Raw genomic sequence first — 21320 nt, forward strand, 5'->3', positions numbered from 1 at the left:
TGGGTGGATTCAGACCTCGGTGCATCCCTTTTTAATCCCTCCACTTCTTCTTCTTACTTTTATTTTCCTCGTTGGATTTTTTTTTTTCTATTGACCAAGCTGTCGTCTGTTTTGCTGTGTCCTTTTGTTCACTTGTGTTTGTAAAGTTAAAGTTAAATTGCGAATAAAAATAATGAAAAAAATATCTAAAGGACACTGGATTAATTAATCGCATCTAAACAAATGACTATGGCTGCCAGTAGCTAAGGTTTTGTAAATCTCAGTGATCACTTACCAGCCCGGTAGGTGGCAGTAGATGCACCTTAAGCTGGTGCCGACTGCCATTGAATTCGAAAGAAGAGAAAGAAGAAGATGCTTCGGTACTAGGTGTATCGTTACTTGGTCTCTATATTTCCATGGTCACTAATGTCTAACGTTACGGTTAATTTCTCGGGGTGGTTTCTGGCTCAGTACTGAGGTTGTTGGATCAGCGGCGGCGAGTCGATTCGGGTGTTATCCAGCTTCGAAGCTACCTCATGAAGCCATGGTTCAGGAGTTTCACGTCGTCTGCTGCTTTTGTTGCCAAAGTTTCCAGGTTCAACAGGTAAAACAAAAACGAGCTGTTTGAAACATTTTACTGTCGAAGCAGCTGCTTGCGTTTGAGCCATGTTTCAGACGGCATGAACCAGCTTTTGGCGCCTAAAATGTTGCCAGGTGCGGTTGGGAGTAAGAAGCGGTGTGACTGTGTTTGGTGTATTTCAGGTGAAGAAGGTGAGCAAGTGGAGCTGTGTGCTCTGCGGCCAGAAACAGTCCGTGCTGAAGGTCAGTTCTGACATGTTGACGCTACAGACTGTACAGACAGAACTTATGTGACGTCACACTCCCCCCCCCCCCCCCAATTAATTCGGTGACACACATCCGGGCACTGCGTCTATGAGGTCTTAACAACGCCGCCTGGCGTGACAGTTATCGAGCTGGCGGGTTGTTTAAGTAGCAACAGTTACGTGATTATAGAGTTTTTGTTTGGTTTTTTTTTTCCTCATTTTTAGCCACTGTGTTTTGTTTTTTAATGCCTGGGTGATGTGAGGCAGTGGGTCATACCAACAAAGCCAGAATGAAAAACTACGGAGTCCGCCTGGAGACATGATGGCTAAAATATATAGGTCCAGATTATTGCGTTCCCTCACAATAACCTAATATCACATTAAAGCTCATGCCTGTCAGAGCACAGTGAGAGGAATCGGGTGGGTAGAGACTGAACGCATATGCGCGCGCACACACACACAGCAGACAGCAACAGGATTCACGAGGGGACGGTAAAAAAAGAAAACAAACGTTCATAAGGCACTTGCTACTTACTTACTATCACTGTTGTATAAATAAACTATATTTTAGAGCCCGACCGATATAAGCCCTTTTCAAAGTACTCACTATCGGCCAAAATTTTGCCGATAGAACGCCGATAATTTCTCATAAACAGAACAGTTACTGAAATAATGTTTGTGTTGGCAATGTAAAATGTCTTTGCACCGTTTGTCCAGTAGATGGAGCTCTGACTCCATTCAACTGAGAGCTGATTACACCCCTGCTTAAATGTGTTCATCACCGGCCCCCGTAGTTCGCGTCACACTGCACTGATCAGCTGACAAAAGCATACAAGTAAATTTATAAGGATGTTGTTTGTAATAACTTTGCGATTACATTCACCCCACATTTCTCCCGTTTCAGTTCAACTCAGTTTATGTAGTAAGATCAGATGTATTTCACAAGTCTTTTTAAGGATATGTATTTGCTAATTTCACAAAGGTTTAATTCTTGATAGCATTTTTTGAACTTGAAAATTCTTCTCTGTTTTTAAATATAAAATAAATAAATAAATAAGAAGCTCAGATTGCATTTTTTTTTCCCCCTTCAAACATTTTGGAGGTGATGTCATTACGCTGTGTTTTGGCTGGTATTATGTTGGGACTCGGGAGGGTGCACGGAGAACTGCAACAGCCAGACGGCAACCAGCGATTGAGGATCGCGGGGAAGTCGGGAAAATCAGGTGCAAAGTGCCTGTGTCGCAGGTGGCTGAGTTTGGCAGCCAGCCAGTCACAGCTCTTCTTATCTCTTCTTCATCCCCCCCCAACTTCATTCCTCACCTTTCTTACCACACGCTGCCTTGCGTTGTGCCGCTCCCCCGTTTACAGCTCGAAGTTTCCTCCATCAGCCAGTGCAGCGAGCTCACCTCCAAAAGTGCCTGACCTTGCCTCCTGGCCTGTCCACCACGTACTGGACAGATGTGCGACGTTGAGAATAATAAGTGCAAAGTTCTTCAGTAAGTAATATACATAATGTATATTACTTACTGAAGAAATGCGCACATTGTCATGTATGTTTATAGGCTATGTGTTTACAACGTTCAGTTCAATGTTCAGTCTACTGTCATTGCACAAATCTTTTTTTTTTTTATTATTATATAATGGTGGTGGTATTTATTTATTTATTTTTAATTTAATATTATTTATTGTCCTGTTTGGTGCCATTGTTAATGCTAGATTATTTATTTGCAGCTGTTTTCAAAACAATAAATTATTATTAAAATAATAACTCAATATTAATTTAATATTGAGTATTGAGAAGTTTGGAAATAAAGAGAACCGCACTGACAAATTCTGAATTATTGTTCATTTCGGGGGGTGCCACAAAGCATTTGTGCTTAGGGCACCCAAATGGCTAGCACTGGCCCTGGCTCTCTCACACTCTGATCAACTGATTGACAGGAATTTGGGCGGGGCTCCGGGGATGACTGCAGGCGACATGTGCAGAAACTGAACAGCAGGCGTGGAGCCATGTTGGAAGAGCAGGAGCAGACTGCCTGGTCACTATGGTAACTCTGTTGTTGCTCCGCCCTCTTGTTGTGTCCTGCCTCTTTCCCTTTGCTCACTTCTCTACCTTTCCTTCATCATGGGGGAGGTGATGGTCTAGTGGTTAAGGTGTTGGGTTTGAGACCAGAAGATCCTTGGTTCAAATCCCAGCCTGACTGGAAAATCACTAAGGGCCTTTGGCCAAGGTCCTTAATCCCCAATTGCTCCCGGTGTGTAAAGCGCTTTGAGCACCTGATGCAGATGGAAAAGCGCTATATAAATGCAGTCCATTTACCGTAACATCCTGGAATGAGATTTAAAATGGTTTTTGGAACCTTGAGGATTGGAGTTGTATTGTGTGGACAGGAAGCAGATGGAATCGAGCGGCGGGGGCGGAGCTGATGATCAGCAGGAGGGGGATGACGTGACACCCGAGCAGGTGAGCTGGTTGAGCCACATGTTTCTTTGAACATTACACAGTGAGCAGGTGCGTCTTTGTTTGTCTTTAGGGAACCAGTCAAGTCAGCCGCTGGCACAAATACCTGAATGTGCCTCAGGAGGTGGAGCCAGATAAGAACATGATGGGCAGGAGTAACAGGTTTGTCTGTTGGCTGTCTCCCCCACCTGTTGATTAGCAGTGACACGGTGCAGTGTTTCTAAAAACTGGCTTTTACGTCATTTACCTCCACATTAGGAAAAAAAATTGGTATTTTCATCCTGAGCATTTCAAAATTCTGCATTGTCGCTCTTCTTCATGTCTTCCTGTGTCTATATGCATCAATAATAATACATTTAATTTATAATGCACTTTACATTTACAATGAATCTCAAAGTGCTACAGCAATTAAAAGGAAAGTTCGGTAAAAACAGAAACAAAAGTAGGCAGATTATTAAAACAATACGGGAATTAAAAATTCAAAAATCAATTATCGCTAAAAAGAAAAGTTTAAGGCCCTTTTAAAAAGATTCCACAGTCTGTGGCGCCCTCAGATAAGGAGGCAGAGCATTCCATAGTTGAGGGGCTGCACATAAGAAAGCGCGATCTCCTGTGGTGCGGGATCAAGTCCTGGGATTGAGAAGAAGGTGAGTGTTGGAGGAGCGAAGAGAAAGTGCAGGACAGTGAGGGGTGAGGAGTTTGAGGTATGATGGGGTGTTACCCTATAAACATTGAAAAGTAAGCAGTGAAATTTTGTAAGTGATTCGGGCAGAAACAGGAAGCCAGTAAAGTGAACAGAGGATGGGAGTGATGTGCTCTCAACAGGATCCTTGCAGTGCTGTTCCGGACATACTGAAGTCTTTTTTTCTTGCCAAGAATCCCATTGAGAAGTGCGTTGCAATACTCCAGTCTGGAGGAGACAAAGGTGTGGATGAGGTTTTCGGAATTGGAAAGGGAGAGTGTGGACCTACGTTTAGCTATGTTACGAAGGTGAAAAAAATGAGGTTTTACAAATTTGTTTTATATGGGTTTCAATGGTGAGTTGTGGATGAAAAATGACACCAGGTTTGGTGACTGTAGTGGAAAGTGCGATATTTTGACCAGAAAAGGCAATGCTGAGGACTTTGTGTTGTGGAATTTGATGAAAAGTACCAGTTTGGATTGCTTCAGTTTTTAAACTGTTAAGATGGAGAAAATTTTGCAGCATCCAGGCCTTAATCTCCTCCAGACAGGCTGTGAGAGTGGAAAGAGGGGTAGCTAGAGAAGAAGAAACAGTGATGGAGATAGAGCAAATGCAGATGGGGTCTCAGACACACTGCCACCCAGCCTCAGATACAACTGAGTATTGTTAGCGTAACAGTGGAATGAGACCCTATAACTGCCGATGATGCATCCAGGTGGCATCATATACAGATTAAAAACAAGGGGTCCCAGGACTGATCCCTGAGTCACCCCACAAGAGACAGGATGGCTCGATCTGGTACACCCAATGGAGACTAATATCGATCTCTCCAATAGATAAGATCAAAACCAGTCCAGGACAGTGCCAGTGAGCCCTATAGGGTGCTGTAGTCGGTGGATCAGGGTAGCGTGATCCACTGCGTCGAAGGCTGCTGACAGGTCAAACAGAATGGGGACAGAAGAAAACCCATGGTCAGAAGCGACCAGCAGGTCATTTGTGACCCGGACCAGTGCAGTCTCTGTACTATGAGCTCTACGGAAACCAGATTGGAATTTTTCCAGAATGCTGTTTTCATGTAAATGATCCTGAATATGGAGCAATATATATTTCAAGAGTTTTTGCCAGAAAGGGAAGATTGGAGATGGGTCTGTAACTTGCCAGTTCTTGCACCTTCAACTGCACCACAGACTAAAACAGTTAAATGTGGTCTATTAAACATTAGGTCTCTCTCTTCTAAGTCCCTGTTGGTAAATGATATAATAATTGATCAACGTATTGATTTATTCTGCCTAACAGAAACCTGGTTACAGCAGGATGAATATGTTAGTTTAAATGAGTCAACACCCCCGAGTCACACTAACTGTCAGAATGCTCGTAGTACGGGCCGGGGCGGAGGATTAGCAGCAATCTTCCATTCCAGCTTATTAATTAATCAAAAACCTAGACAGAGCTTTAATTCATTTGAAAGCTTGTCTCTTAGTCTTTTCCATCCAAATTGGAAGTCCCAAAAACCAGTTTTATTTGTTATTATCTATCGTCCACCTGGTCGTTACTGTGAGTTTCTCTGTGAATTTTCAGACCTTCTGTCTGACTTAGTGCTTAGCTCAGATAAGATACTTATAGTGGGCGATTTTAACATCCACACAGATGCTGAGAATGACAGCCTCAACACTGCATTTAATCTATTATTAGACTCTATTGGCTTTGCTCAAAAAGTAAATGAGTCCACCCACCACTTTAATCATATCTTAGATCTTGTTTTGACTTATGGTATGGAAATAGAAGACTTAACAGTATTCCCTGAAAACTCCCTTCTGTCTGATCATTTTTTAATAACATTTACATTTACCCTGATGGACTACCCTGCAGTGGGGAATAAGTTTCATTACACTAGAAGTCTTTCAGAAAGCGCTGTAACTAGGTTTAAGGATATGATTCCTTCTTTATGTTCTCTATTGTCATATACCAACACAGAGCAGAGTAGCTACCTAAACTCTGTAAGGGAGTTAGAGTATCTCGTCAATAGTTTTACATCCTCATTGAAGACAACTTTGGATGCTGTAGCTCCTCTGAAAAAGAGAGCTTTAAATCAGAAGTGTCTGACTCCGTGGTATAACTCACAAACTCGTAGCTTAAAGCAGATAACCCGTAAGTTGGAGAGGAAATGGCGTCTCACTAATTTAGAAGATCTTCACTTAGCCTGGAAAAAGAGTTTGTTGCTCTATAAAAAAGCCCTCCGTAAAGCTAGGACATCTTTCTACTCATCACTAATTGAAGAAAATAAGAACAACCCCAGGTTTCTTTTCAGCACTGTAGCCAGGCTGACAAAGAGTCAGAGCTCTATTGAGCTGAGTATTCCATTAACTTTAACTAGTAATGACTTCATGACTTTCTTTGCTAACAAAATTTTGACTATTAGAGAAAAAATTACTCATAACCATCCCAAAGATGTATCGTTATCTTTGGCTGCTTTCAGTGATGCCGGTATTTGGTTAGACTGTTTCTCTCCGATTGTTCTGTCTGAGTTATTTTCATTAGTTACTTCATCCAAACCATCAACATGTTTATTAGACCCCATTCCTGCCAGGCTGCTCAAGGAAGTCCTACCATTATTTAATGCTTCAATCTTAAATATGATCAACTTATCTTTGTTAGTTGGCTATGTACCACAGGCTTTTAAGGTGGCAGTAATTAAACCATTACTTAAAAGCCATCTCTTGACCCAGCTATTTTAGCTAATTATAGGCCAATCTCCAACCTTCCTTTTCTCTCAAAGATTCTTGAGAGGGTAGTTGTAAAACAGCTAACTGATCACCTGCAGAGGAATGGTCTATTTGAAGAGGTTCAGTCAGGTTTTAGAATTCATCATAGTACAGAAACAGCATTAGTGAAGGTTACAAATGATCTTCTTATGGCTTCGGACAGTGGACTTATCTCTGTGCTTGTTCTGTTGGACCTCAGTGCTGCTTTTGATACTGTTGACCATAAAATTTTATTACAGAGATTAGAGCATGTCATAGGTATTAAAGGCACTGCGCTGCGGTGGTTTGAATCATATTTGTCTAATAGATTACAGTTTGTTCATGTAAATGGGGAATCTTCTTCACAGACTAAAGTTAATTATGGAGTTCCACAAGGTTCTGTGCTAGGACCAATTTTATTCACTTTATACATGCTTCCCTTAGGCAGTATTATTAGACGGTATTGCTTAAATTTTCATTGTTACGCAGATGATACCCAGCTTTATCTATCCATGAAGCCAGAGGACACACACCAATTAGCTAAACTGCAGGATTGTCTTACAGACATAAGACATGGATGACCTCTAATTTCCTGCTTTTAAACTCAGATAAAACTGAAGTTATTGTACTTGGCCCCACAAATCTTAGAAGCATGGTGTCTAACCAGATCTTTACTCTGGATGGCATTTCCCTGACCTCTAGTAATACTGTGAGAAATCTTGGAGTCATTTTTGATCAGGATATGTCATTCAAAGCGCATATTAAACAAATATGTAGGACTGCCTTTTTGCATTTACGCAATATCTCTAAAATCAGAAAGGTCTTGTCTCAGAGTGATGCTGAAAAACTAATTCATGCATTTATTTCCTCTAGGCTGGACTATTGTAATTCTTTATTATCAGGTTGTCCTAAAAGTTCCCTAAAAAGCCTTCAGTTAATTCAAAATGCTGCAGCTAGAGTACTGACGGGGACTAGCAGGAGAGAGCATATCTCACCCGTGTTGGCCTCTCTTCATTGGCTTCCTGTTAATTCTAGAATAGAATTTAAAATTCTTCTTCTTACTTATAAGGTTTTGAATAATCAGGTCCCATCTTATCTCAGGGACCTCGTAGTACCATATCACCCTAATAGAGCGCTTCGCTCTCAGACTGCAGGCTTACTTGTAGTTCCTAGGGTTTGTAAGAGTAGAATGGGAGGCAGAGCCTTCAGCTTTCAGGCTCCTCTCCTGTGGAACCAGCTCCCAATTCAGATCAGGGAGACAGATACCCTCTCTACTTTTAAGATTAGGCTTAAAACTTTCCTTTTCGCTAAGGCTTATAGTTAGGGCTGGATCGGGTGACCCTGGACTATCCCTTGGTTATGCTGCTTTAGACGTAGACTGTGGGGGGGTTCCCATGATGCACTGTTTCTTTCTCTTTTTGCTCTGTATGCATCACTCCGCATTTAATCATTAGTGATCGATCTCTGCCCCCCTCCACAGCATGTCTTTTTCCTGGTTCTTTCCCTCAGCCCCAACCAGTCTCAGCAGAAGACTGCCCCTCCCTGAGCCTGGTTCTGCTGGAGGTTTCTTCCTGTTAAGAGGGAGTTTTTCCTTCCCACTGTTGCCAAGTGCTTGCTCACAGGGGGTCGTTTTGACCGTTGGGGTTTTTCATGATTGTTGTATGGCCTTGCCTTACAATATAAAGCGCCTTGGGGCAACTGTTTGTTGTGATTTGGCGCTATATAAAAAAAAAGTTGATTGATTGATTGATTGCAGGTCAAGAGTGGGTTTTTAAGAAGGGGCTTGATAATAGATTTCAAGATGGGAGGAACATGACCAGTTTGGAGAGATTGATTGATTATAGTAGTGATAAGGGGAATGAGAATGGTAATGTTTGCCTTAATTAGGGATGTTGGGTAGAGAGCACATGTGGAGGGTTTCATAGCCCTGTCCATGGCTTTCCCTCCCACTGTGGATTGACAGCTGGGATGGATGTGGAAGGGGAAGTTGAGGGCAGATTGTAATGTTTGAACCTTGCTTTGAAAGAAGGAGATGACTTTATTACAAAAGTCATTGGTGGGATCAGTGAAAGATAGTGCTCCGGGTTGGAGGAGATGAGTGACAGTGGAAAAAAGTATTTTTGAATTACCACAGCTATTTGAGATTGTAAGTGAGTAAAAGGGGGATCTTGATTCATGGAGACACCTAGCATAAGTCTTGCGATGCCTGCAGTAAGCTAGCTTGTGAACTAGCAGACCTGAATCTAAAAAGCATCTCTCAAGTACTCAACCAGCTGCCTTAATTTTTCTCAACTCGGGGGTGAACCGTGGAGCCGAGCGTTTGAAGGCAACCTTCCTCTCTTTAACAGGAGCGTGACAGTCCAGAAAGTTAGAGAGGCTGGTGCTCTAAAAAGCCACTGCATTGACTGATGCTCAAAACAAGACAGAAATGAAATTCCAAAGATCGGCTGCTAACAGTTCAAGATTGATATTTTTCAGATTTCTAAAAGAAATCTGTTCTGGCAGAGAAGCTCCATGTAGATAATCTTATGATCAGACACACCTATATCATAGTTTGAGAGATGTTGAACAGGTAGAGAATTTGTGATGACTAAGTCCAGGGTGTGTCCACGGGAGTGCGTTGGGAGTTTAACATGTTGTTTCAAGGCCAAACAGTCCAGAAATTGAAGGGATTCATCAGCCAGATGACAGGTAGGAGTATCCACATGGATGTTGAAATCCCAGAGTATGAGTGTGTTGGAGGTTGAGGAGCAAAATGTCGTAAGAAACTTGGACATCTCTAAAGGAAAAGAAGGATGAAATTTGGCAGGCCGGTAAATGAGAAGAAGAGTCATTGGGCCTCATGTATCAACGTTGCGCACTTGTGGCATAAATTTACAGTGTAAATTTGAAGTACACCAAAGTTGCCGTGACATGTATCAAGCAGTGCGCACCTGTCCATTTCCGGCATACGCCTGACGTGACCTTGATAAATGCGGTGGGTGAAAACAATCGTAATTATAATAAACACGCCCATAAATATTCAGACTCCGCTTTAGACACACCCTCATTTTACGACATGGAAGCCAGGAAGATGGCAAAGAAAAAGAACTCATCCGATCACGACGCGTGCCAGTAGAGCATCAAAAGCGGCCGTCGTATTAATTGTTTTGTAGTATAGTCAAAAAAGTATTAGTGGTCCCTCGTTTATCACGGGAGTTACGTTCTAAAAATAGCCCGTAATACGCAAAACCGCGACGTAGTCAGCGTTATTTTTTACAATTATTATAGACATTTTAAAGCTGTAAAACCACTTTATACACTTTCTCACTCAGGCATGAACATTTTCTCACTCTTCTCTCATGTGTAAACACTCTCAAAGTTCAAACCTTATTAGAAAAATAAGACCAACCTGTTTTCAGGCCCAAACATTTCTTTGAGAAATAAAAATAGAACGTTTTCCTATAAATAATAATGATGGCTTTTAGAACTAACGAATGTAATTTTTACGATCAACGTACGAGGTTGGACACAAGAAATTATTAATAGTGACTGACCAGTATTTCACAAATCGCGCCTCTGCGTCCTGACGCCGCGCCTTTTCCCACTCACACCTGGCTGCAGGTGTCTGTTTCCGAGTGACAAACACAGTTATGAGTAGTTGTTGGCGCTCTTTTTTTTCTTCTGGGCGAGAAGATTCTTATAAACAGACACGCAGAACACTGTAAAAAAAAAAAAAAAAGGCATGCAAAATTGGACTAAAAACTTATTTATGTAACATATGCATTGATTTGTATAATGGCACTGTTTATCATGTTGATCATCTTCATTTCTATGTGGATTCCAGTGCTGGTTCATTTTGGTGTATAATTTACGCCACCTCTCGACCTGGTGTATATTTTCAGCGCAGCGTACGCCAACGACCACATTGATAAATGCCAAGTAGCGCAGCCGTTTTGGCGTACACTCTATATACGCTCAAATATCACCGTACGCACGTTGATACATGAGGCCCATTGAGTGCAGTGGCTTGGAGGAAAAAGCCAAGCACTCAAAAGAGGAGAGCTCACAGGAGAAAGGCCCAGGTGATCTTTATGAAAGATAGTTAAGCCACCTACACGACCAGAGTTCCGTGCTCTCTGAAAAAAGTTGTATCTAGCAGGACATGCCTCGTTAAGGGCAGAGAATCTATTTGGCTGATGCTGGGTCTCTGTCAGGCACATAATATCCACATCCTTATTTAGGATGTGCTCTTGAATGAGGCATGCCTTGTTCGTCAGAGACTGCACATTAGAGGTCCATTTTCAGATGAGGCAAAGACACATACAGTAGTGTTCAGAATAATAGTAGTGCTATGTGACTAAAAAGATTAATCCAGGTTTTGAGTATATTTCTTATTGTTACATGGGAAACAAGGTACCAGTAGATTCAGTAGATTCTCATAAATCCAACAAGACCAAGCATTCATGATATGCACACTATTAAGGCTATGAAATTGAGCTATTAGTAAAAAAAAAAAAAGAAAAAAAAAAAAGAAAAGGGGGTGTTCACAATAATAGTAGCATCTGCTGTTGACGCTACAAACTCAAAACTTATGTTCAAACTGCTTTTTTAGCAATCCTGTGAATCACTAAACTAGTATTTAGTTGTATAACCACAGTTTTTCATGATTTCTTCACATCTGTGAGGCATTAATTTTGTTGATTTGGAATGAAGATTTTGCTTGTTTACTAGTGTGCTTGGGGTCATTGTCTTGTTGAAACACCCATTTCAAGAACATGTCCTCTTCAGCATAAGGCAACATGACCTCTTCAAGTATTTTGACATATCCAAATGAATCCATGATACCTGGTATGCGATATATAGGCCCAACACCATAGTAGGAGAAACATGCCCATATCATGATGCTTGCACCATGCTTCACTGTGAACTGTGGCTTGAATTCAGAGTTTGGGGGTCATCTCACAAACCGTCTGCGGCCCTTGGACCCAAAAACAACAATTTTACTCATCAGTCCACAAAATATTCCTCCATTTCTGTTTTGGCCATTTGATGTGTTCTTTGGCAAATTGTAACCTCTTCTACACGTCTTTTATTTAACAGAGGGACTTTGCGGGGGATTCTTGCAAATAAATTAGCTTCACACAGGCATCTTCTAACTGTCACAGCACTTACAGGTAACTCCATACTGTCTTTGATCATCCCGGAGCTGATCAATGGGTGAGCCTTTGCCATTCTGGTTATTCTTCTATCCATTTTGATGGTTGCTTTCCGTTTTCTTCCACGTGTCTGGGTTTTTTTTTTTGTTTTTTTTTTTAAAGCATTGGAGATCATTGTAGATGAACAGCCTATAATTTTTTGCACCTGCGTATAAGTTTTCCCCTCTCCAATCAACTTTTTTATCAAACTACGCTGTTCTTCTGAACAATGTCTTGAACGTCCCATTTTCCTCAGGCTTTCAAAGAGAAAAGCATGTTCAACAGGTGCTGGCTTCATCCTTAAATAGGGAACACCTGATTCACACCTGTTTGTTCCCCAAAATTGACGAACTCACTGACTGAATGCCACACTACTGTTATTGTGAACACCCCCTTTTCTACTTTTTTTTTTTTTTTACTAATAGCCCAGTTTCATAGCCTTAAGAGTGTGCATATCATGAATGCTTGGTCTTGTTGGATTAGTGAGAATCTACTGGTACCTTGTTTCCCATGTAACAATAAGAAATATACTCAAAACCTGGATTAATCTTTTTAGTCACATAGCACTACTATTATTCTGAACACTACTGTATCTTTGAACAGGCCTAAGCAGCTTAAAATCCACTCCATGTTTTCCATCCAGCTCCGGAGAGTGTCAGAAACCGCTGTTGTCACATCGGGACTGCACGTCACAGGAGCGCTTTGACATGAGCATCAATGCGCTTAGCTGACCAAATAACCGGCACAGACAACCCAGTCTGATGGAATACAAACTATCTCCGGGAGCCTCTGTAGATGCAGCGCGGCCATTGGAGCAAACCAAGCTCTCTGATAGGGAGGATGTCCCGAGGGACATTATTGTTTTTCAAGCTCCGCAGCTCAGCTGCAAAGTAGCTTAGCATTGCGCTAGCCAAGGGAGCGAAGTGCGGCGTCATGCAGTGCAACAAAGGCACTAAACATTCAAAAATGATTAAAAACATACACTGAAGCGAAACGAAAGAACACGTCAAGTACATACCCAAAGAAAAAATTACACTCAAACTACTAAAAATTAAGTTACAACAGGAAAAAGAAAACAAAGGGAGAAGCAGCAAACACACAACGCCAGCTTACAGCTGTAGTACGACCCCTGGCAAAAATTATGGAATCACCGGCCTCGGAGGATGTTCATTCAGTTGTTTAATTTTGTAGAAAAAAGCAGATCACAGACATGACACAAAACTAAAGTCATTTCAAATGGCAACTTTCTGGCTTTAAGAAACACTATAAGAAATCAGGAAAAAAAATTGTGGCAGTCAGTAACGGTTACTTTTTTAGACCAAGCAGAGGGAAAAAAAAATATGGAATCACTCAATTCTGAGGAAAAAATTATGGAATCATGAAAAACAAAAGAACGCTCCAACACATCACTAGTATTTTGTTGCACCACCTCTGGCTTTTATAACAGCTTGCAGTCTTTGAGGCATGGACTTAATGAGTGACAAACAGTACTCTTCATCAATCTGGCTCCAACTTTCTCTGATTGCTGTTGCCAGATCAGCTTTGCAGGTTGGAGCCTTGTCATGGACCATTTTCTTCAACTTCCACAAAAGATTTTCAATTGGATTAAGATACGGACTATTTGCAGGCCATGACATTGACGCTATGTGTCTTTTTGCAAGGAATGTTTTCACAGTTTTTGCTCTATGGCAAGATGCATTATCATCTTGAAAAATGATTTCATCATCCCCAAACATCCTTTCAATTGATGGGATAAGAAAAGTGTCCAAAATATCAACGTAAACTTGTGCATTTATTGATGATGTAATGACAGCCATCTCCCCAGTGCCTTTACCTGACATGCAGCACCATATCATCAATGACTGTGGAAATTTACATGTTCTCTTCAGGCAGTCATCTTTATAAATCTCATTGGAACGGCACCAAACAAAAGTTCCAGCATCATCACCTTGCCCAATGCAGTTTCGAGATTCATCACTGAATATGACTTTCATCCAGTCATCCACAGTCCACAATTGCTTTTCCTTAGCCCATTGTAACTTGTTTTTTTTTTCTGTTTAGGTGTTAATGATGGCTTTCGTTTAGCTTTTCTGTATGTAAATCCCATTTCCTTTAGGCGGTTTCTTACAGTTCGGTCACAGACTCCAGTTTCCTCCCATTTGTTCCTCATTTGTTTTGTTGTGCATAACAACCTTCCCATGTTGTTTGTATTTGGTCCAAAGTTTAGACACAACCAACATCTTTTGCAACATTGCGTGATGATTTACCCTCTTAAGAGTTTGATAATCCTCTCCTTTGTTTCAATTGACATCTCTCGTGTTGGATCCATGATTCATGTCAGTCCACTTGGTGCAACAGCTCTCCAAGGTGTTATCACTCCTTTTTAGATGCAGACTAACGAGCAGATCTGATTTGATGCAGGTGTTAGTTTTGGGGATGAACATTTACAGGGTGATTCCATAATTTATTCCTCAGAATTGAGTGAGTCCATATTTTTTTTCCATCTACTTGGTCTAAAAAAGTAACCGTTACTGACTGCCACAATTTTATTTTCGTGATTTCTTATAGTGTTTCTTAAAGCCAGAAAGTTGCCATTTGAAATGACTAGTTTTGTGTCATGTCTGTGATCTGCTTTTTTTTCTACAAAATTAAACAACTGAATGAACATCCTCTGAGGCCGGTGATTCCATAATTATTGCCAGGGGTTGTATAACCAGCCAACCAGACCTTTTCCCAGACCTTTTCATCCACCTTCTCGTCTCTGGTGCTGAAAACAAAATCAAGGCCAAACCTGCAGTTCCTTAAATGGCCACTTGAGACAAGCACCCATGTCCAACTGTACAGGACAAAAAATGTCTTTACAGCCTGGAAAAGAAAACTTTTTTTGGTCTCTACTGCTAGTTTCTCCATTTACAGCAGGGGTGAAACTGTTATAGACCTCTTAAATTTACACAATAAATTAATGGTTAATTAGAGGCGTGGCTGCTTTGAGTGACAGCTAGCCGGTGTTGGGTTGTGGCGGTCACTCGCGACCTGCTGTGGACTGAACGGTTTGTTATAACTCAATTTCAGTTTATTTTCATTTATATAGCGCCAAATCACAACAGAGTTGCCTCAAAGCGCTTCACACAGGTAAGGTCTAACTTTACCAACCCCCAGAGCAACAGTGGTAAGGAAGAACCCGCAGATTTCTTATTCACCTTAGGGACACAAAGTAGTCCTGCACCCTGAGAATGTAAAGCCTGGGCCGGTACGTAAGGTTTAATTAAGTCACCTAGGTAGGAGGGTGCCAGTCCATGAATAATTTTATAGGTTAGTAGCAGAACCTTAAAATCTGATCTCACTGGGACAGGAAACCAGTGAAGGGATGCCAATATCGGTGTAATGTGGTCAAACTTTCTGCTTTGTGTCAAAAGTCTGGCTGCAGCATTTTGAACCAATTGGAGACCCCTAATGCTAGACTGCGGTAAACCAGAAAATAGAACATTGCAGTAGTCCAATCTAAAAGAGATAAATGCATGGATCAGGGTCTCAGCATCAGCCATAGACAGGATGGGATGAATCTTCGCTATATTTTGCAGGTGGAAGAAAGCTGTCCTAGTAATATTTCTAATGTGGAGGCCAAAGGACAACGAAGGATCAAAAATTACCCCAAGGTTCCTCACTTTGTCAGTGTGATGTATGACACACGAGCCGAGGATGAGCGTTAACTGGTCAAATTGATGCTGATGTCTTACTGGACCAAGAACCATCATTTCAGTCTTATCAGAGTTTAAAAGTAGGAAATTTCAAGACATCCAGCTTCTCACTGCTGCAAGGCAATCTTTTAAGGATTTTATATGAACGAGATGACCAGCAGTTATTGGCATTTATAACTGAGTATCATCAGCATAGTAGTGAAAGGTAATCCCAAAACGCTGCAATATGTGCCCAAGGGGTGCTATATAAAGGGAGAAAAGCAGGGGGCCTAAGACAGACCCCGGTGGAACCCCAAATTTCATTTCACTAAGGTTAGAGGTAGTGTTACTGTACAAGACAGTGAGAACGACTGGTCAAGTATGACGTCAGCCATGCAGGGGCACTCCCAGTAATCCCAAAATGATTTTCCAGCCTGTCAAGTAGAATATGATGATCCACTGTATCAAATGCAACACTGAGATCTAACAGCAACAGAACCGTAGTGGTGTCCGAATCCATTGTAAGCAGAAGATCATTCACCACTTTAGTGAGAGCCGTCTCTGTGGAATGATATTTTCTAAAAGCAGACTGCAGTGGCTCAAAGAGATTATTCTCAGTAAGATAGTCTACGAGCTGCTGTGACACCACTTTTTCCAGAATTTTAGAGAAAAATTATAGATTTGATATCGGCCGATAGTTTGTCAATACACTAGGGTCAAGATTAGGTTTCTTAAGTAATGGTTTAATGCAGATTTGAAACATTTAGGAACAGATCCAGAAGTTAAAGAAAGATTAATCATTTCCAGCACAGTCGGCCCAAGAGTGGGCCACGGGTCCTTAAACAGTTTTGTTGGTATAGGATCAAATAAACAGGTTGTGCTTTTTGTTGACATTACAAGTTGTGTCAGCATGCCTAGTGAAATACTGTCAAATTCTGTAAATCTAGGTAATACCTCAGTCGTGGCGCCCACATCAATAGCAGGGTATAGTGGCTGGATTAAGGCATGCTGGGATGTGTTTAACCTGATGTCTTCTATTTTCTTCCCAAAGTAATCCAGGAAATCTTGTGTTGTAAAAGGAGCGCGAACTACAGGTGGTTGTCCATGCAAAAGTGTTGCCACTGTGTCGAACAAGAACTTTGAGTTATGCTTGTTTTTGTTGATCAAATCAGAGTAGTAAGTCCGCTTTGTAGCCAATAATGCATGCTTATAGTCTAAGATAGCATCACGCCACGCAAGGTGAAATACTTCCAATTTTGAACAACGCCATTTCCGTTCTAGACCTCTTGCTTTGTGCTTGAGGTCACGCAGGTAATCATTGAACCAAGGTGACTGTGATTTGGGGGAGCGCGGTTTTAACACAGGTGGTGCAATCATGTCGAGTGTAGTTTTGAGCACTGAGTTTAAACTATCCACAAGTCTGTCTACTGACTGGGTATTTGTCAAATGTGAAGCTAAGACATCAGGCAGTCTAGCTTCGAGTTCAATCTTAGTTGAAGAGTTGATGCATCGCCGTAAAGAGATATAAGGTTGTTGTTCCACTAAACATGGCAGCAAAACTGTAAACTTAATAAGTGAGTGTTCAGACACCACTGATGTAAGAGGCATGATGTCAATATTCGTGACAGCAATACTACGTGCAAGAACCAGATCCAGGGTATTTCCACTAATGTGCGTCGAATCCAGAATGCATTGCCAAAATCCTAATGCATCCACAATTTCCATAAATGATTTGCAGAGGGGATCAGAAGGCTTATTTATATGAATGTTAGTCACCAATGATCAGAATGTTATCTACACTAGTTGACAAGTTAGAGATGAAAGCACCAAATTCATCTAAGAATTCAGAATATGGGCCAGGAGGCCTGTATACAGTGACAAAGTACAACCCCTGGCAAAAATTATGGAATCACCGGCCTCGGAGGATGTTCATTCAGTTGTTTAATTTTGTAGAAAAAAAGCAGATCACAGACATGACACAAAACTAAAGTCATTTCAAATGGCAACTTTCTGGCTTTAAGAAACACTATAAGAAATCAAGAAAAAAGATTGTGGCAGTCAGTAATGGTTACTTTTTTAGACCAAGCAGAGGAAAAAAATATGGAATCACTCAATTCTGAGGAAAAAATTATGGAATCACCTTGTAAATTTTCATCCCCAAAACTAACACCTGCATCATATCAGATCTGCTCGTTAGTCTGCATCTAAAAAGGAGTGAACACACCTTGGAGAGCTGTTGCACCAAGTGGACTGACATGAATCATGGCTCAGACATGAGAGATGTCAACTGAAACAAAGGAGAGGATTATCAAACTGTTAAGAGGGTAAATCATCACGCAATGTTGCAAAAGATGTTGGTTGTTCACAGTCAGCTGTGTCTAAACTCTGGACCAAATACAAACAACATGGGAAGGTTGTTAAAGGCAAACATACTGGTAGATCAAGGAAGACATCAAAGCGTCAAGAAAGAAAACTTAAAACAATATGTCTCAAAAATCGAAAATGCACAACAAATGAGGAATGAATGGGAGGAAACTGGAGTCAACGTCTGTGACCGAACTGTAAGAAACCGCCTAAAGGAAATGGGATTTACATACAGAAAAGCTAAACGAAAGTCATCATTAACACCTAAACAGAAAAAAACAAGGTTACAATGGGCTAAGGAAAAGCAATCGTGGACTGTGGATGACTGGATGAAAGTCATATTCAGTGATGAATCTCGAATCTGCATTGGGCAAGGTGATGATGCTGGAACTTTTGTTTGGTGCTGTTCCAATGAGATTTATAAAGATGACTGCCTGAAGAGAACATGTAAATTTCCACAGTCATTGATGATATGGGGCTGCATGTCAGGTAAAGGCACTGGGGAGATGGCTGTCATTACATCATCAATAAATGCACAAGTTTATGTTGATATTTTGGACAATTGAAAGGATGTTTGGGGATGATGAAGTCATTTTTCAAGATGATAATGCATCTTGCCATAGAGCAAAAACTGAAAACATTCCTTGCAAGAAGACATGTAGGGTCAATGTCATGGCACAGGGTCAATGTCAACGAGCAGATCTGATTTGATGCAGGTGTTAGTTTTGAGGATGAAAATTTACAGGGTGATTCCATATTTTTTTCCTCTGCTTGGTCTAAACAAGTAACCGTTACTGACTGCCATAATATTTTTTTTCTTGATTTCTTATAGTGTTTCTTAAAGCCAGAAAGTTGCCATTTGAAATTACTTTAGTTTTGTGTCATGTCTGTGATCTGCTTTTTTTCTACAAAATTAAACAACTGAATGAACATCCTCCGAGGCCGGTGATTCCATAATTTTTGCCAGGGGTTGTAATAGGACTGATTTTTATTCTTCTGACGTTGCCAATGTGTAATTTCCTGAGCAGAGCGGAGAATCAGATGCTCAAATGAGTGATATTCGTAACCCCCAACAGCTAATAAGCTAAACCTAGATTTATAAATAAGAGCAACACCCCCGCCTTATTTTGCATCACAAGGGACGTGACTAAATGTGTATGCTGGTGGGCAGGCCTCATTTAAGGGGAGGACAGCTGTAGGTTTAAGCCAGGTTCCACATAGCCCAATCATATCTAAGTGATGATCAATAATTAGATTATTGATCAACAATGATTTTGAGGACAGTGATCTTATGTTAATGAGACCCAGTCTAAGGACCTCAGTGGGGTTGACAGTTGAACTGTTTGGGTTTAGGGGTGGTTTCAGAGTAGCATATATAAGATGCCTCAAAGTAGGTTTAATTTTAAGACATTCCACGCGCGTTGTAGGTAGCAGACACGAAATCTTTGCTATTGTTGGAATAACCACTGGGCCATGCTCAATTTCAACATCATCCAATATACAATAGTAATGGGTATTAAGTTTGGAAAGCATATCTGTGTATGATTTTTTTTTTTTTTTTTTAATGGACACGACTACGGAAGCAGGCCACAGTCTCAACTTGTTGAAATTCCCTCCTTGGCAAATAAACTGCACTATGACCATAGTGGAGTTTCTGCACTAAATTTCCCGCTAAGCTAATGGATTCCACACCCACAATTGTCATAAATCCCTCTTTTTTTTTTTTCTTTTCTGTGTTTTGGTGGAATTCTGACCTCCCATCCAAAAATATAGTTTGAGATCAATGAATTCACATGTTCATGTCGTGAATGACTGGCCACCGATAGCACTGATCTGTATATATTACTGGATCGCTCATTGGCCCACAGACTGTACAATCCACTGAGGCAAACGGGCGGCCATTTTGCCACTCCCAACTATGTGTCCCATACATAGACAGCTTATTAGAACATAATTTTCAAGAAATAACTGAGCTGATTCTCTTACTTATTTTTGTTCTTCGGATAATATAAGATTGATCCCTCCTAATCTGTGCCTGGCATGATTAGCTGTTTGATTTATTTTCTTTTATTATTTTGACACTTTCTTCCCTTCTGTTCTCACTTATTCATATCTCACTGGCAAATACGCAATTCAAAAAATTATCATTCTTTAATCAAAGTTTATACAAGTGTTGTGGAATCATCAGCAAGCTTTTTTGTGTATGTATATGTGTATATACATATCATGAACAAAAATGGATAAGTCATGATGGATAACAGTGGGTTTTTTTTTTTTTTTTTCAAATAGTTGCACTTAAAGAATAAAACACCACTTAACTAGCTACAGGAGAGTTAGTTTTCCCTGTAATGACATTTATTACACACAGCTGAGGTTCAGCCTAATATAAGTAATAAAGCTTGTAGCAACACCTAAAGCTCCAAAACTGTGTACAGGTAGACCTAATAAATGTCTTAAAATAGTTTGTCCAACACAAAACACATGTGGCTACACATGTTGAGTTAATAAGCCACTTATCTTTGCCTATACTCGTATGCTGGAATAATAATCACACCATCCAAAGTTATCCTGTTTGCTTTAGTTAACAGGTACCATGGCGTTATGTGGGCGTGTTCTTCGTGCTCCAGATTAAAGGGTTACATCAGTGGTGAATGCTTTGTAACCTTTTAACCTCTGTTGTGACAGGCAGGGAGTCGGCCGGTGGACTGACAAGGAGCAGCAACCTGAACAGGTAATTCCATGTCCTCAGTCAGCCATCTGTGTACCATAATGGAAACAACTCTGATCCTGCTCACCGTTTGTCTTGCTGTAGCCAAACTGCTTCAGGGCACCCAAACGCTCTGTCACCACAGCCGCACGCCAACTCCGCACCCATTCTCACAATGCAAAGTCCTGCTGGAGTGTTGGTGCCAACTCTCAGAAGGTAGCAGTGTTTTCTGATAGTGGGCGGAGTCACACAGGGGCAAACACTGCCTCACTTGTTGCAAAGCAACCAACTTTAGCTGTCCATCATAATATTCTCAATTTTGACTCCGTTCTCCAGTCAACACAGCCGAACTGCCACAAAGCCAGTATGCAGCAACGGGAGGCTCCTCCCCTCAAGCAACTGCACCCCTTATGTGTCCATACATCCATTTTTGACAGTGGTGAGGACTTTAGCATCGATGTGATATGATGTTTTTCCCTCAATGGTCACATGACCTCAGCTGAAGAAATGTTTATTTTTGGATTTCAAACTCTGAAATGTGACCTTTGCGTTAAACTGTTTCCAAGTTGACTTTATGGGTCGCGGACTTTGACCTCTATTCTGTAAAGCTGATTTCAGCTCATTGTGTTGATGTAAATAAACAACCACCAAATGATGTCTGACATCAGACTGACTTTTATTAAAATTAGACTTTGAAAACGGACAGGT

At 41.0% G+C, this 21320-nt stretch overlaps 1 protein-coding gene across 1 annotated transcript; it reads left to right on the forward strand.

The window, feature by feature from the left end:
• The first annotated feature begins 337 nt into the window (after positions 1-337).
• Positions 338-21315, forward strand: mrnip (MRN complex interacting protein). Its single transcript, XM_034182231.1, has 7 exons — positions 338-583; positions 742-801; positions 2745-2851; positions 3195-3267; positions 3338-3426; positions 20591-20636; positions 20718-21315. Exons 1-7 carry the CDS (start codon positions 524-526, stop codon positions 21078-21080), a joined length of 798 nt encoding a protein of 265 aa, XP_034038122.1. The 5' UTR covers positions 338-523; the 3' UTR covers positions 21081-21315.
• Positions 21316-21320: the final 5 nt, after the last annotated feature.

The sequence above is a fragment of the Thalassophryne amazonica genome, chromosome 11 (genome assembly GCF_902500255.1).
Source record: "Thalassophryne amazonica chromosome 11, fThaAma1.1, whole genome shotgun sequence".
Lineage (NCBI taxonomy): Eukaryota > Metazoa > Chordata > Actinopteri > Batrachoidiformes > Batrachoididae > Thalassophryne > Thalassophryne amazonica.

Bases quoted from the DNA above. Each gene is read 5' to 3' on its own strand.
- mrnip (XM_034182231.1), top strand. From the start codon at position 524: ATGGTTCAGGAGTTTCACGTCGTCTGCTGCTTTTGTTGCCAAAGTTTC. The intron at 802-2,744 runs GTCAGTTCTGAC...ACTGATTGACAG, and splicing joins AGAAACAGTCCGTGCTGAAG to GAATTTGGGCGGGGCTCCGG. The intron at 20,637-20,717 runs GTAATTCCATGT...GTCTTGCTGTAG, and splicing joins AGGAGCAGCAACCTGAACAG to CCAAACTGCTTCAGGGCACC.